Consider the following 15,853-nt stretch of genomic DNA (forward strand, 5'->3'; position numbering starts at 1 on the left):
GGGGGCTGCGCCACGGGCCGCGCCGAGGGTGGGTGAGGGGAGGTCAGGCCGCGCGGGACATGGAGGGGGGAAACTAAACCACCGGTCCTCTCCCCCCACCACAGACACCCCCCTGCCCCCCGCCCTGCCTGGTGTGGGGCAGAGGAAGCTGGGAGGGGCAGGAAGCAGACTGCGGTGGGGAAGGGGCGCCCCGCCCAGCCCCCGGCCCGGGTTCCTGTTTTCGAGACAAACCGTTCCCACGGGGCTAACCCGGCCTGGGGCCGGGCGTCTTCCTGCGGGCAGCGGGGGGCACAGGTCGGGTAGAGATCGGGGGCGTGGGCGCGGCGGGTCCTTGTGATAGCCTGGGGGAGGGGCTAGGACAAGGTGGGAACACTTGGAGGAGAGGGGCTTGTGGGGAGGGAGGAATGAAAACGCGGCTACCTGGAGAAGGGGCCTCGAGGTCTGGGGATAGAGGGAGCTCCAGTTCACACAGGAGGGACTGGGGCCCCGGAAGCCTGGCTCCCCATGAGGCCAGATGAAAAGGGGCAGCTGCAAGCGACGGGTGGGTTCTCCGCAGCTAGAAAACTGGAGCCTGGGGGCCTGCGCCCCCCCCCGCCCCCGGCAGAGAGGAACTTGGGAGGGGAAGCCGCAGGCGGTTGGGGTCCCCACAAGCCGGGCCTAGGGGAGCCGGTAACCGTTTCCGGCTGTTCGGGTTCAAACACACTCACTGTGAAACCATCGGGCCCCAAACAAATCTTCTGAGGCTTGCCCCGCCCTGCTACCCGGCTGCGGAGGCAGGACCTCCCCCACACCTCAATCTCGGTAAAACGAGACCTACAAACAGGCCCCTTCTGGTCCTTAGTTTCCCCAAGTGAGGAGGGGCAACACCGGCCTAGCCTAGACGGTCTGTGCGTGTCCCCCGCCCTAACACTCTCCTTACTTTGGACCTAGAGCAGCCACCTGCTGAGAGACCCTTAAACGCCGCAGTGGGGCGGGGCTAAGGGCGGAGTCAAGAAGGCGCCAACCACCCAGAGGCCCCTCCCCCTTTTGAGTCCCGCCCCCCGACCGCGTGGATCTTCAGTAGTCCTGGAGGCCTCTGCCTAAGTCCCAGCTCCCGGCCCGGGTGGGCCCCACCCGGGCGGATGCCACGCCCCCGGCAAGCCTAGCAGGCCGCTGACCTAGTATGGACACAGCACTGGGAAGAGAGGCGTGGAGGGTGACGCTTGGAAAGGGGCAGGAGAGTCCGGGCCCCGCCCCCACAGGCCACCCCCACCTTCTGAGGGAACGCACCTGACACGGGTGGGGGTAAGGCACGGTGACTGCGCAGCTGCTATGCCGCCCAGAGCTAAAAATATTTCCCAACAGAGAGAGGAGTAAGGAGGCTCCCAAGGAGAACCAATTTATTGGGGAGTGGGTGAAGTTGGTCAGACCCATAAATAGGAGCGGGCAGGGAGCCCGAGGACGGGACAGGAGCAGTGTCCTTAGTCACGCTGAACACTGGGATCTCGAGGCTGATGGGAAATGGGGCTCCAGGAAGAGGTTTAGAGATCTAACTCCAGTACCCCACCCTCTGGATGAGGAGCTGGAGCTGGCCCAAGGGATCGCCAACAGACTCAGGGGCAGGTTTGGGTCTGGTCTAGAGGCTCAGATCTTCTCGTCAGGTGCTGGCAGGCGCTGGCGGTTCGGCTCCACGCCCCAGATCTCCCTGGCGTACTGGGCAATGGTGCGGTCGCTAGAGAACTTGCCAGAGGTGGCTATGTTCCGGATCACCATCCGCGTCCACTCTCTCGGGTTCTACAAGCCAAAAGGGAGCTCTGGGTTTGCTCTGCCCCACCTACCACCTCATCCCAACCAGGGCCACCAAAGCCCTGCCAACCCCTGGCCCAGGACCCCTCACCTTGTACAGGGCACTGACTCTCTCCTGGCATTTAATGTAGTCTTCATAATCTGCAAAGACTTTAAACCTGGAGGGGAATGGAGAAGCAGGAAGTTTCATGAGGTCAAGGGCCAAGCCCATCCTGTCCCATTGGATTTCTGAGGCCCTGAACAGTGATGCTGCTTCCAAAGGAATCTAGTCCCAACTGCCCAGAAGCCCTGTCCAGCCTCCCCACCGCACCTGAGCCCTACTGAGCCCAGCAGCCCCACGTGTGCAGTTTCCTGGCCGGCCAGCTCACCGGTCATGGTGCATGAGCATGTTGACAATGGCCTTGAACAGGTCGGGCTGTTTGGGGGAGAAGAAGCCACTGTCCAGCTGGTCAATGATGTGCCGAAGCTCTGGAATTCGGTCATAATATTCCTGGGCATTGTACCTGTGGGGGAAGAGCCGTAGTCAGCGCCCTGGAAATGGGTTCCTGGCTCCTCCTCCTCCAGCAAAAATCCAGGAAGTTCCAAGCCCCAGGGTCAAAACCCAGGCCCAGCCTGCTACTGCCCTCCCCGCAGCTGCCACACTCCCTCCGGAGGTCTTTCCAAGAGGCCCCCTCCCTTCTCAGCTCAGCTTTTCATCCCCCACTTTGTGGATGATGAAACTGAGGCCTAGAGAGGAGAGAAAGGTAGTGTCAGAGCCAAAGGCCCCAAACCAAGCGCTCTTCTTCCCACACACCACCACTGTCTCCCAACAGGTTTGTTTCCTCCGTGAATGGCTTTTCTGCGTCACCATCCACAGCCCATCCCTGGCCCCGCCTTCAGGCCCCAGGAGGAGCGAACAGGTATATCCTGAGGAACACCCTTAAACTCAAACCGTCTAGCCAAGCTCATCGCTGTGCCTGGCACCAACTTTCCTCCAGTGTCCCACTTCCTAAGGCAGCACAATCCATTCCTGAGCCACCTGGGTTCATATCTCTCAAGACCAGTCTCATCTCTTTCCTTCCTTTCTCTCTTCCAACCAGAAACCAAGTCCGCCTCCTCAACACTGTCCCTAATCCCCATCCCCAGCACTGGTCTGCTGCAGGGGACCCCCAGTGCCGTCTGGCGTCAGCCCCACACTGGTCCCCCACCTAGACATTGTCCCCTCCAGTCAAGCCGCCCTCCTGCAGCCAAAAGTGTCCATCTGGAGCCTAGTTCTGAACGTGTTGGACTTTGCTCAAAACATTTCGCATTTCCTTCCTGTCGAAAGGACCAAGTCTGCCGCGCTTCCAATGCAGGGGACGCGGGTTCAATCTCTAGTCAAGGAACTAAGATCCCACATGTCACACAGTGCAACCAAAACAACAACAACAACAACAAAGGACCAAGTCTAAACTTTCTAGTCAAGCCCCACAGGAGAAATTCCTATCAATATTCAGTGCCAGCTCTTGTAAGCTGTTGGTGGGAGTGTAAACTGGTACCAAATTTCTGGAAAACAATTTGACAATGTGTATCAGGAGCCTTAAGAACTCATACTTTTTACTCAGAAATATCCCCTTCTAATAATTATCTTAAGGAAATAATCAGAGATGTGGACATCAATGTAAAAGGTTAGTCATCACCAGGGACATTTATCCTAACAGACAGGGGAAATCAACCTTAATGTCCAACCATATGGAACTAGTTAAATAAGTTATGCCATGTCCATAGGATAGAATGCTATACAAACATTTAAAATATCTTGAAGACTATTTAATGACATGGAAAATGCCTCACCAATGTTAAGATAACAGGATTCAATATTGTACATACATTATTCCCAACTTTTGAAAACTATATACACACACATATAAATACACGAAGAAAAAGAGAACTGTGGCTTTAAATCTGGGTGATGAGATTATGGATGACGGTTGTTTTATTCTTTGTGGCTTTGTATTTTTCTAACCAGTGAGCATGTACTGCTTTTATGATAAGAAAAAATCATATTTTAAAATGTTAAAAATGTAATGCCAGGAAAATGTCTTCTCTGAAGATCTATGTTTCTGACCACAAGCACAGATATGACTACTGTACTCATATTTCCCTTTTTGCCATGGCTGCCAGGGAGCTAAGAATTTCACTTTACTTCCAATTCCAGAAATAATATTATCTCTTAGGGTTGATATTATTTTCTCTTCCTTTTCCTTCAGTTCTATGTTACTTCTTTCTTTTCCCATTTCATTAACCTTTTTTGTTATAAGTTACCCCAAAAGTTTTCTAGACTCGTGATGGCCATAACTAAGGCCTTGTGCAGCCTGGACCAGCCTTTCCAGTCATGCCTCTTGCTCCCGGCTCTACCCTCCAGCAGTCGCACCTTGGTGCCTCCTGCCCACAGACTGTGAACATTGCAGCTCATACCCTCTCTGGTCAAGCCTTTCCACGTCCTCCACCCTCATGCCGAAGATGAAGATGTTCTCCTCTCCCGCCTCTTCTGCCATCTCCACATTGGCCCCATCCATGGTGCCAATGGTCAGAGCCCCATTGAGCATGAACTTCATGTTGCCAGTGCCTGAGGCCTCAGTGCCCGCAGTAGAGATCTGCTCAGAAAGGTCAGCGGCCGGGATCACTGTGGGGGGTGGGGCAGCAGGGGACAAGCTCAGCTCCAGGAAGAGCCCCAGACCAGCTAGAGACTCTGGAGTTAGTCTGGCCCTAGACCTAGCCAGATTCAGAGTCCCCTCCACCCCAACCCTCCAGTCTTAACCAACTAAGTCTCCCTCTCACTGCCCCCACCGCCCCGCCACCTCTTGTTGATTCTTGAACATCTGGGATCTAACCTGGACTCCCCCCACCCCCCAGCTCCATTGTGTGATTTAAAGGGCACCACTGAGGCCCATCTCCCCTATAATTTCACCCCATACCACCATTAAAGGGACATCCTCATGATTTGAGTATTGTCCTCTCCAGATTCTTCCTCAAAGTGCAAGCACCCTAACAAGAGGAGATTAATATCTCTTCCTGGGACTGAACTAATCAGAGCTTCCCTAGGGTCCCCACTGGCGGCATTCCACCTTTCTCGGCCAGTGAGACTCGGTAGTTCTCCAGGAAGATCACGCGGAGGCGGTCTCCCACCGCCGGGTCGTGGTTGACCACATCCCCAATGGCTGTAATGAGTTTGATGATCATCTTGGCCATGTGGTACCCGGGTGCAGCCTGTGGGAGCACAGTCTGGGGTCAGCTCCACAGCCTGACCTCCTACCCCCATCCTGCAACCCAGCCAGGCTGACCTCAACCTGGATGTCAAAGAACCACAGCCGTGGTCTGCAGCCCGGCTTCTCACCTTCCCTCCAATTATCACAGTCCGAGGCACAAAAAACTTATTGGGATCCTTCTTGATGCCTGTGGAGAAATAGAGGGATCCAGTGAGTGGGCCAGGCTTTCCCTCTGGGCAGTAACACCTGACAGCACCCATCCAGCCAGGGCTGGGCTGGGAGACAGTAGCCCTGACTTGGGCAATCACTTGCTTTGTGACCTCAGATCTGTCACTTCCGCCCCCTCTGAGCCTCAGTTTGCCCATTTGTGAAATGGGGAAAATTCCATGTCCCAAGAGGTCAAAGGAGATGTTGATCAGGAAGTATGTAGTACCCTGGGAGGTACACAGAGGGGGGAACCGGGAGCCAGAGGGAGCCCTGCCACTCACGGTTGTACATTGTGATGATATGGAGGCAGTTGAGGAGCTGGCGTTTATATTCGTGAATCCGCTTCACCTGGATGTCAAAGAGCGAGTTGGGGTTGATGTGGACTTTGTATTCCTTCTCTAGGTACGCAGAGAACTTTAACTTGTTTTCCTGAAGGCAGGGGAGTGGAGAGAGCTCACCAATAGGCCTCAGCCTCAGGAAATCCTACAGTCTCATTTCTTTCCCAGGAAGGTGAGGATAGAAGTCTCCCTTGCCACATTCATCCACTCCTGCATCAGGGCAGACATTGCTAATCAATGTCAGCACTCTTCCAGTGAGGTCAGATGATGCCTTCCCACCATGGACTGACTCCAGGCAACTTCTACCAATGGCCTGAGGTTGCAGAAGAGATGAGCTCTATCGACCATTCCTGACTCAGACATCCGGCCCCTCCAGCACCCTCCACTCAAGCCCTGGCATAGGGGTCTGTCCCAGGTCGCAGCGCTCCTCACCTGCTTCACTTTGGCCACATCCCGGATAAAGGCTTCATCGTCCACATAGGAGAGCACTTTGCGCAGCTGGTCCAGGTCTGCGATGTAGTCCTCCCCGATGCGCTGTGGGAAGATAGCTCTCAGTTAGGCCCATGTCCCTCCTCCGTCCTCCCTCACAGAGGGGTCCCTTTCCAGGTCAACCAAGCCCCGTCCACTGCAGACAGCTCCTTCCTCTGCAGCCTCCCAGCTGGGGGGTGGTACATGTATGTGCATCTTTCCTCCCCTCCTGACCTTGAGCTCTGATGGCTGACCCCCATCTGACCCCACAGGCCTTCCCCCTGGCCTTTTCCTCTGACAGGCATTGACCTCAGGGCCCTGCTCCCAATCTCTGCCCATTTCTGGTCTCAATTCAGATGTGACCTGCTGATAACCCCTCCATTAGACTGTGAACTCCACCAGGTTGACCTTCATAGCCAGGGCCTCCATTCGCCCACAGGCACCCTCATGCAAGCAAGAAAATGGCTCCCCTCCTCCAGATAGATGCAAGGCTTGGGGAACGCGGTGCAGGATGGCTTTCAGCCCTCAGATGGGTGCCCTACAGTGAACCGCATACACAACCACACCCAGACGTTCCCTGCAGTGACCGCGCTGACCCCTACTGGCCATACGTGAATGCTCACCTCAGCAATGACCTCTGCCAGCCCAGGGTTACACATAACCAGCCAGCGCCGAGGAGTGATGCCGTTGGTCTTATTCTGGAACTTATGAGGCTCTAGCTCATAGAAGTCCTTGAAGCTACAGGATGGGGTCGGGGGATCACCAATCACCCCTGTGGGATGAAGGCCTCCTCCCTGGGGCCCCTACCCTGGTTTCTTGATCAAAGGGGCCTGGAGGGGAGGGGGAGGGTGCTGTGTGTAAGAGGGGTCATCTGGGGACAGGGCTGGACCGGACGGCAAGGCTACGATGCTTGTAAGAGCGGCGCCACCTGTGGAAGGGGCCAGCTGAGGGCGACTGTGAATGGCCAGTGCCAGGCAGTGAGGGGGTGAGCGGGGTTCCAGCGGGAGGGGCGGGGTCTGGGGAGCGGGTCTTACGTGGTCTTCTTGAGGATCTCGGAGTGGATGCGAGCCACGCCATTGACAGCGTGTGAACCGGCGATGCACAGGTGCGCCATGTTGATGCGCTTCACCGCGCCCTCCTCCACCAGCGACATGCGCCTCAGCCGGTCTATATCCCCTGGGAACGCAGCCGCCACCCGCTGTGCCAGGAGAGCCCAGAGCTAGGACGGGGACCCAGGACCCAGGTTCCCAGCCCCTACGCCCAGATCTCTGCCCACAGCCCTCCCTGCCAGAGTCTCAGGAGCCATGCTTTCCATGCCCTCCACGCCCCACCCTCCACCCCACGCTTCCTCCACTCACGTTAAGGAAGCGCTGGTTGATCTCATAGATGATCTGGAGGTGCCGGGGCAGCAGGGTCTCTATGAGGTGCACGGGCCAGCGCTCCAGGGCCTCGGGCAGCACCGTGTGGTTGGTATAGGCACAGGTCTTCACAGTCACGTCCCATGCCTGACAGATGGGATGGGGAGGAAGGACCCCCGGGCTGAAGCCGGATGACTCTCCACACACACTGTGCAGCCAAGAGCCCCGGCCCTGCCACCGCCATGCCAGGTTCTAGGACACCCGCCCTCTGGGCCTCACACTGCCGTCTGTGCAGTGGGGGCTCCACCCACATCTTTCCACTCCCCAGGCTGGGAGGGGAACCCTGAGACGCAGCGGGTGAGGCAGGGGTGGAGGAGGGGCCCTGAAGCCCACCTTGTCCCAGTCCAGCCGCTCCTGGTCCACCAGAATCCTCATCAGCTCGGGGATGGCCAAGGAGGGGTGGGTATCATTGAGCTGGATGGCCACCTGGTGGGGGGGCGGCCATTGGAGTCAGTCTGGGCTCCAAACCAAGGCTATGATCGCTGTCCTTTGCCCCTTCAGAGCACCACCCCCCCAGGGCCCCTCATGGTTCTAGGGTTGAGCTGGGGGTGGAGGCCCTCATGGGGGCAGGTATGGGGCAGGAGGAAGAGGGGAGCGAGGTTATATTGAGGATCGAGAGCAGATCCCCCCACACCCACCCCCAACACCCAGCCTCCACTTCCTCATCTATAAAATGGACAGTTCAGGCTGAGACTGGAGGAAGGAGGGATGGCACCCATCACAGGAGGTGTAGAGGCCGGCCTTCCCTGGGGCCTGGTACCTTATCCGGGAAGGCGTCGAAGCTCGTGCGCACAGGGTCTTGGCAGCCGAACTTGGAGGATTTGAAGCGGCGGATGATGTCCTGGAGCGTGGCAGCCACGACGAAGTACTCCTGCTTCAGCCGCAGCTCTTTCCCCTCAAAGAACTGGGGACAGTGCCAGGCAGGGTGGAGTCAAGGTGGTGGCCTAACACTGCTGTGGGTGTGGCCAGGGGAGACTCCCACCCACACCAAGGTGCCCCACCTCAGGGACCCAGGGGTCTTTCTCCCACCAAGAAGCAGCAATGTGGATGGTAGCTGGAGGGAGGGATAAGGACCAGGAGTATTGTGGGTGTTACCAGGGAGCGGCTCATCCAAAGTGCCCCACCCTAACCTGCTGCCCCCAGGACTCAGGCATCCTCCCACTTAAAGAACTTGGGGGAAGAACAGGACACACAGGGGCCAGCAATATGCCCTGGGTGTGACTAGGGCACCGGCAAGTGTCACTCCCCTTCTCCTGCCCTCTCCCATGCACTCTGGCTTCCTGTCCCCAGCCCAGGGGGTAACATACGTTGTCGTTGGGGTACAGGACACGGGAGATATTCTCAGCCAAGTTGCGGTCCAGCACAGCCTGGATGTAGCCACCGACGTTGACTGAGGAACGAACGTGGGGACAGGGTCAGGCTTGGGTCGAGTGTGGGCCGGGGTGGGCAGGGGCTGCTGGCTTTGGCTGAACTCACAGTCCTTGAGGTTGAAGTCATTGGGGGCCTTGGCAGACCACAGGCGCATGGTATTGACGACGTTGTTGCGGTAGCCGGGCACGGGTGTGTCGTAAGGCATGGCCAACACCACCTGCGGGGCACCCGGTGTGGCGTCAAGAGGTGGGCATCTGCCGTGCCCGAGAGGCCCTGAGAGCCGGAACTCCGGGCTCTGTCCCTGCACTCCGCCAACTCCCCACACCGGGTTCTCGTCCCAACTCTGGGTGACCACAAGCAACCCCGCCAACCTCTCTGGACCTCGTCCATAAAGAGAGGACTTCCCAGTGCCTCCCCACACCCCCATGCCCCTCCTTGCTGGGCTGCTGTGAGAATTCCAGGAGGAGGCGGGGAGGAGCTCGGAGCCCAGGGTGGGGCCCTGTTGGTGGCCACTCTGCCATGACGGGGATGAGCTGGCCGCCGGCCTGAGCACAGTCTAGAGGACACTCTGGACTCATGGAAGGGCTGGGAGGAATCATGGGGCCTGGCTGAGGGGGTCACGGAGGTCAAGTCCATCCAAAGGGCTTACGCCTGGTTGACCACAGGGCTAATTAGCAGTGACTAATGCTGGCCCCACCTCCCACAATTAGCAAACATCAATAATTGCTGCCGATAGCTGCCTGCTACCACGGGGCGGGGGCACACCCACGCCTCCCTCCCCAACGTTAAGTAGCCTCTGATTGGAGCAGAGTGAAAGCTGCGGCTCAGAGAGGGAAGGGATTGGCCCAAGAGCATAGAGCTAGGCGGGCAGCCAGAGCCCTGCTGGACCTTAGCGTGGATGACAGCAGAACAAACTCTGATTCTGAAAGTCTAGAGGTTGCTGTGCAGCCATCTGGAGGCCGATGACCTGCAGCCACAGCAAGAGAACTGGCTGAGCTGGGATTTGGACACCTCGTTTAGCTTTAGGTTGCCTCTAACTTGCTCTGTGACCCTGAACAAGTCAATTGCCCTCTCCAGGCTTTAAGTTTCTCCCCTGTCCCCCTTTCTGGGCTGTTGCTTTGTTTCCCATCAAGCCCCCAGTTCAGATGTGCAGGGGGGCCAAGACTCGGTGATTATCCTTTGATGAGTCTTGTGGGGTGATGGAAAGGAGCCAGGTCAGGGGAGAAGCATTGGTAGAGTAGGGCGGCCTCTCTCCTCCTCCCAGGCTCTGCACTTGGTCTGGCTCCCCTGTGACCGTGTCTCCAGCCTCTCCTGGTTCTAGCTGTGTGACCTCGAATAAGTCACTTAACCTCTCTGAGCCTCAGTGGCATCCATTATAAAATAGCACTAGGTCCAGTAGCCTCCAGGCTCTGTCCTTATTTCTCCCTGTTTCCTCTAGAACCTCCTCCCCTCTTCCTCACTAGATTTCCCACCACCACCCCCCGCTCCCTGGCTTCCCCCTCACCTGCGTGTCCACCCACTTGGCCCCCTGGTCGGTATGCTCCACTCGGCCATAGAAGTGCACAGGCAGTGTGAACTCGGGTCGGGCCTTCTCCCAGGGGTTGCCGTAGCGAAGCCAGTCATCAGCCTCCTCCATCTGAGCCCAAGGCAGGTCAGGGGAGAAAGGAAGGCAGTGTCAGAGCCAGGCTCACACCACAGCAGGTGGTGAGTAGGGCAGGAGCAGTGGCCTTAATGTGCCTTATACAGGGAGGGTGTAAATGAAGGACTTTGGGATAGGTGGGCCCCTGGTCTGGTGGAATATCCAAGGGGACACGGTGTGTGTATGAGAGTCTGAGACATTCCACAGGTGTGGACCTCCTATCCCAGGAGCTAACAACTGGCTCGGGGCCAGGGGGAAGGGGCAAGGATGTTTTCCACCAAGGCTGGGGCTGGTTCTGGATCTATGTGCAGATGAATGAACAAATAGGGGTCTTCTCCATCATAACTACAAGGTCAGGGCCCAAGGTCACTCACCTGCCAACCCCCAGAGATCTTCTGGTTAAAAATCCCAAACTCATAGCGGATCCCATAGCCATAGGCAGCCAGGCCCAGTGTCGCCATGGAGTCCAGAAAGCAGGCTAGGGGTGTGCATGGAGGTGGGTGTCAGAGACGCAGCACAAAGGAACCCTTCTGTCCAATCCCCTGCCACCCTGCTTACTTACCCGCCAGCCGGCCCAGGCCCCCGTTGCCCAGCCCTGCGTCCTCCTCGATTTCCTCCAGCTCCTCCATGTCCAGGCCCAGCTAGAGGCGGGAGGGTATGGCAGGCGTCAGGGCCAAGGGCCAGCAGGTCAATCTCCCAAGCCCCAAGGCTTGCCCCACCCCTACACACCTGGTAGGTGGCCTCATCACAGGCATTCTCCAAGGCCAGGTTCACCATGGTGTTTTGTAGCGTCCGGCCCATGTAGAATTCCAGAGACAGGTAGTAGATCCTCTGCCCAGAGAGACAGGTGGGGAGGTGGAGGGGAGGGCGTCAAGGCCACCCACTGACATTCAGCCAGGCCCAGCTGGGCCTGCACCTCTCATACTTCCTGCCCCACTCCTAGGCCCCAGCATGTTCCAGCCCTGCCTCCATTTCTCCCCCCTTCTCAGGCTTTGGGACCCAACAGGCAAGATTCTGGTCCCAGCATTTCTTCTGACTTTGGACAAATCACTTTTCTTCTCTGAGCCTCAGTTTCCTCAGCTGGAAAATGGGGCTGGCCATATCTACCTCAGGGGCTAGGAGAGGTGCCTAGGAGAGGTAGGAACTCCTTCCATCGCATGCAATCCTGCCAACAGCCCATCAGGGAGTCAGGACATAGGGAAGCCCCTCCAAGTGCTCCCCAGAGGGGAAAGCCAGGCCCAGAGAAAGAAGTCATTGGCTCAAGGTCACACATGACGCAGGGCTAGAGTTGGCCACCTCCCGTCCTTGCAGAGGGCCCCTTGGCCCTCAAGCCTCAGTCCCAAGAAGGGGACGGAGAGCCGCCAGGGTCCAGGATGCTGATGGTGCCTGGTCTCCTGGTTCCCTGGGTCCCCTCCCTGGCCCTCCCCCACTCCTGCCCAGAAGTGTCAGGTTGCTGACATTTACCAGTGACCCCAACAGACATTTGATCTCACCACCCCAGCTGCCCCAGCTGCGCCCCATGCGCTGCACCAGCACACACACCACGCACGCATTCAATATGTCCTTCCACTTAGGGTCCAACCCAGGCCACAGGGGTCTTCATGCCCCCCAGAAGCCCCTCCATTCTCTGAGTGAGCCCTGGGCCTTTGCAACCAGCCTACCTGACCCGAGCCCCCTGACCTGTCCCCGTCCCAGATTTCTCCCCCTGGGTTGCCCCAGCAACCCATTGCACCTGGCACCCCTGGATCCTCCAACCTCAGGAACCTGGAGTGACCCTTTATTTTGCTGCAGAGAGCCCTGACCCCAGGGAGGGGCTGCCACTTGGTCAAGATCTCCCAGCCCCCAGGCAGGGGACCCAGCCCATTCCCCTCCCGGGGTGCCCCAAGCAGCACCTTGGGGTCCTTCTCGTAGTAGTGCTGCTGCGTGCGGATCCAGCGGCCCACGAGGTGGTCACGCACGGTGTAGGCCAGCGCAAAGTAGTAGTCTCGAGGGGTGGCCACATTGCGGTCTTTCACGAGGGTGAAGTGTAGGTGCCGGTTGAAGTTCTTCTTCAGCTCGGTCACATTCTCCACGCCGGCCAGGCCACGCACGCTGATCTGCTTTCTCTTCTCCTGGTCTGTCAGGGGCCGGGACATGGCTGCGGGAGGGCGGGCCGGACTGACTGTGTGGACGGGTGGGCGGCCTGAGTGGAGATCCCCAGCCGGCTGGTGCTTTAAAGCCTGGCTCTGGGCAACGTGCCCCGCCTCCTCCCTCGATGGGAGGGTCTTGGCTTGACCGCTCGGGGAGCTATTTTGGGGTGAGGGGAGGAGAGGAGGGGCAGGGAGGGCAGGGCCGAGCTCCACACAGGACAGGGAGGGCCACCCTGGCTCATTCGCAGCCCTGCGCTGACCCACTTCTGCCAGGCCTCACACACTGGGGTCTGCTGTCTTCTTTCCCCGTCCCTGCCTTTTGCAGGGTCAGAGACAAGATGCAGCAGGCAGAGCGCTGGCTTGAGAGGCCTGAGGCTTGACTGGAGCCTCTGGGCTGTGACTTTGGTTGAGGTCACCCTGATCTGGACCCCTCTCCTGGGTTATAGATGAAGGATGCAGCCTGATTGCGGGCCCTCAATCAGGGCTCCTTGGAGAGGCCGAGGGGGCTGTCAAAGGCGGACAGGTGGCAGGAGGCCCAGCCTCCATCAGAGCAGCTTGACTTCGGTTCTAGACCTTCACGCAAGAGGCTGCAAACCACAGGCGGGATGCCCTCTGGTCAAGCTTCCACGGTGGCCCTGCACCCGGGTGGGGAGGACACATGTGGCAAGAGGGGCCAGGACTCCCCACAGGCTGAAGGCCCAGGCGCTGAGGATCAGGGTACCCCGAACAGAAGAAGGGCAGCTAGCAGAGGACACTGGGTGGCTGGGAGAAGGGGGACCAGGACCCCGGGTTCCAGGGGTGGTATAGGGAGGTCGCCTGAGGCAGGGCCCCTCCCCGCCCCACCCCTCACAAAGTCAAGTCACTCTGAGCTCCCCCTGTTGCTGTCCCTCAAGGACCTCTGAAGTGACCTTTTGAGAGGGACGGTCAGATTACAGGCCAGCTTTGGCTAGAGGCCACCAGCCTGGAGCAGGGGCCCCTGGGAACTGTAGTCCTGTGGCCCACAGGGGTAGAACTGAAGCACCCCCTACACAGACACATACACACAACATTGGCCAATGGCATTAGGTCTCCCCCATGACGCAGCTGCCAGGTGAGTGAGTGAAGCCTTCTCCCATTCATTTCTCCCACCTGGGACCATGCACTAGACAGGGCCACACGCTGGACAGGCCTAAAGAGTGGGCCAGAAATGTATGGACACCAAGGGGGGAAAACTGCGGGGGGGTGGGGATGGTGGTGTGCTGAATTGGGCATTGGGATTGACGTGTATACACTGATGTGTATAAAGTTGATGACTAATAAGAACCTGCTGTATTAAAAAAAAAAAAAAAAAAAAAAAGAGTGGGGGCTTCCCTGGTGGCGCAGTGGTTGAGAATCTGCCTGCCAATGCAGGGGACACAGGTTCGTGCCCCGGTCTGGGAAGATCCCATATGCCGCGGAGCAACTAGGCCCGTGAGGCACAATTACTAAGCCTGTGCGTCTGGAGCCTGTGCTCCGCAACAAGAGAGGCCGCGATAATGAGAGGCCCGTGCACCGCGATGAAGAGTGGCCCCCACTTGCCGCAACTAGAGAAAGCCCTCGCACAGAAAAGAAGACCCAACACACCCATAAATAATAAATAAATAAATTTTTTTTAAAAAAGTAGAGGAATTTAAACAAAAACTCCTAAAGAAACTCAACATTTTAAAAAAAAAAAAAAAAAAGAGTGGGCCAGGTTCACAAATGTGACTTCACCCATAAAATGGGAGCTCCTGCACCCCGGGAATGTTACACCATTCCTCCTCATGGCCTGGCAGCTACAGATCCTTCCTTTTGTGGCTTTGGCTGCCCCCAATTCACTGCTGGTGTCCTGGCCCCAGCACTGATTTGCTGTGGGAACTTAGGCTGGTTGCTTTACTTTACTGAGCCTTGAATTCCTTCAAGAAATGTATACGCTCAAGTGAGAATATAAATCCCTGCTTCCTCCAGCCACTGCCTCCTATTCTTGTGGAGGCTGACCTCAGATCCTGCTTTGTTCTTTGAGCAAAAGGAGCCCAGGGCCTGGTGCTATTTCAAAGGATGCCTGGGCTTCCCGCGGCAGGGCAGTGGGCCGGTGGAAGGGAACTGGGTGCTCTGGTCTGAGGGTCAAGGAAGTAGGTCAGAGACCTGGACAGCTGCAGGATGCTAGAGTCTGGTTCAAGGAAGGCCAAGCTGTTTCTGAGGACTCTCTGAGCCACAGCAGACCCAGCCCTGGAAGTACCACCCTGGTATGGGGGCCAAACTCCAAGTCTTCCAAAGGCCAAGCTCTGCTCTTACCCCTGCTCCCAAATAGCGTCTGTTCTGGTCTTCCATAGTGCGTGCTTCAAAGCAGAGAAAAAAGACCACGAAGAGAACACCAGAACACATCTGCACAGATGCCATGAGAACGTAGAAAACTTCCTCTTAAAACCTGTTTGCATTTGAAAAGTTTTTTACACCTTGTATTTCAAAAGAATGCCTGGTGGCCCTCAGGTCTCACAGTTCCCACCCTCAGCCTTTCCTCCTGGGCTGTGCCTCTGGGGAGGTTCACCCCACCCTCCACCAAGCACCTGGTCTCTGGGCTTGGCCAGCATCTTGGGCTGCCTGGCCTGTGGTTCCTTGTGGAGGGCCGCGGAGAGCTCAGAAGCTCCTTGGCACAGTTGTCGACAAGGTAGTGCCAGTTACCCATGTTGTCACCTCATGCCCCAACTGTGGCTGCGTGCTCTGGCCACACAAACCTTTGCACTGACCTCTAATTCTCCTGCCACTATGGACCTGCTCCTAACAGAGCTTTCCTAGCTTCTTATCCTGCTCCCCAAGTCAACTCCATCCACGCCCCTCTCCCTGCTTATCTTAGTGCTCACCCTGCCCCTGCACTCAAGGCACTTGCTGAACTGGGACACATCCTGTTTCTCCTGGAAAACAGATGTACTTTGAACTGGTTTCTCCAACTACCTTTCTTCTGGGTTCTTTTGGTCTTTGTTGTGTCATTGGCACCCACTCAAAACTTTCCAGTCTTTTCCAAAGGTGACGCCATCTCAGGAGCCCCCCTTTTATTTTGCATCCCCCAGCCCAGCATGATGGAAACTTGAAGGCTGAAACTTACCTGTTTCCCCAAGTCCTTCTCCCCTTTCACCCCCATTAGTGTTGCATGTATAGACTTTAAAGAACCCCGAGCGCACACTTTCCCAACCTGAACTAACTCAAGGTTGTTTATGTCCGACTAGGTTTCCAATCAGAAATCCTGCCTCCTTCCTGGGACCAATCTTGGGTTTCT

The 15,853-nt window shown here is 57.2% G+C and overlaps 1 protein-coding gene across 1 annotated transcript; it reads right to left on the bottom strand.

Annotated features, from left to right (window-relative positions):
- Positions 1-1,355: 1,355 nt before the first annotated feature.
- Positions 1,356-12,646, bottom strand: PYGM (glycogen phosphorylase, muscle associated). The gene is made up of 20 exons (XM_036861238.1): positions 12,346-12,646; positions 11,183-11,284; positions 11,016-11,094; positions 10,828-10,931; positions 10,319-10,450; positions 8,920-9,031; positions 8,751-8,833; positions 8,204-8,347; positions 7,777-7,869; positions 7,384-7,530; positions 7,060-7,223; positions 6,649-6,763; positions 5,990-6,091; positions 5,501-5,648; positions 5,141-5,199; positions 4,872-5,013; positions 4,222-4,429; positions 2,154-2,288; positions 1,877-1,943; positions 1,356-1,773 (listed from the first exon to the last, which is right to left on the bottom strand). The coding sequence occupies exons 1-20, from the start codon at positions 12,586-12,588 to the stop codon at positions 1,624-1,626; spliced, it is 2,529 nt and encodes an 842-aa protein (XP_036717133.1). The 5' UTR covers positions 12,589-12,646; the 3' UTR covers positions 1,356-1,623.
- Between the last annotated feature and the right edge of the window lie 3,207 nt (positions 12,647-15,853).

Source organism: Balaenoptera musculus, chromosome 8 (genome assembly GCF_009873245.2).
Source record: "Balaenoptera musculus isolate JJ_BM4_2016_0621 chromosome 8, mBalMus1.pri.v3, whole genome shotgun sequence".
NCBI lineage: Eukaryota > Metazoa > Chordata > Mammalia > Artiodactyla > Balaenopteridae > Balaenoptera > Balaenoptera musculus.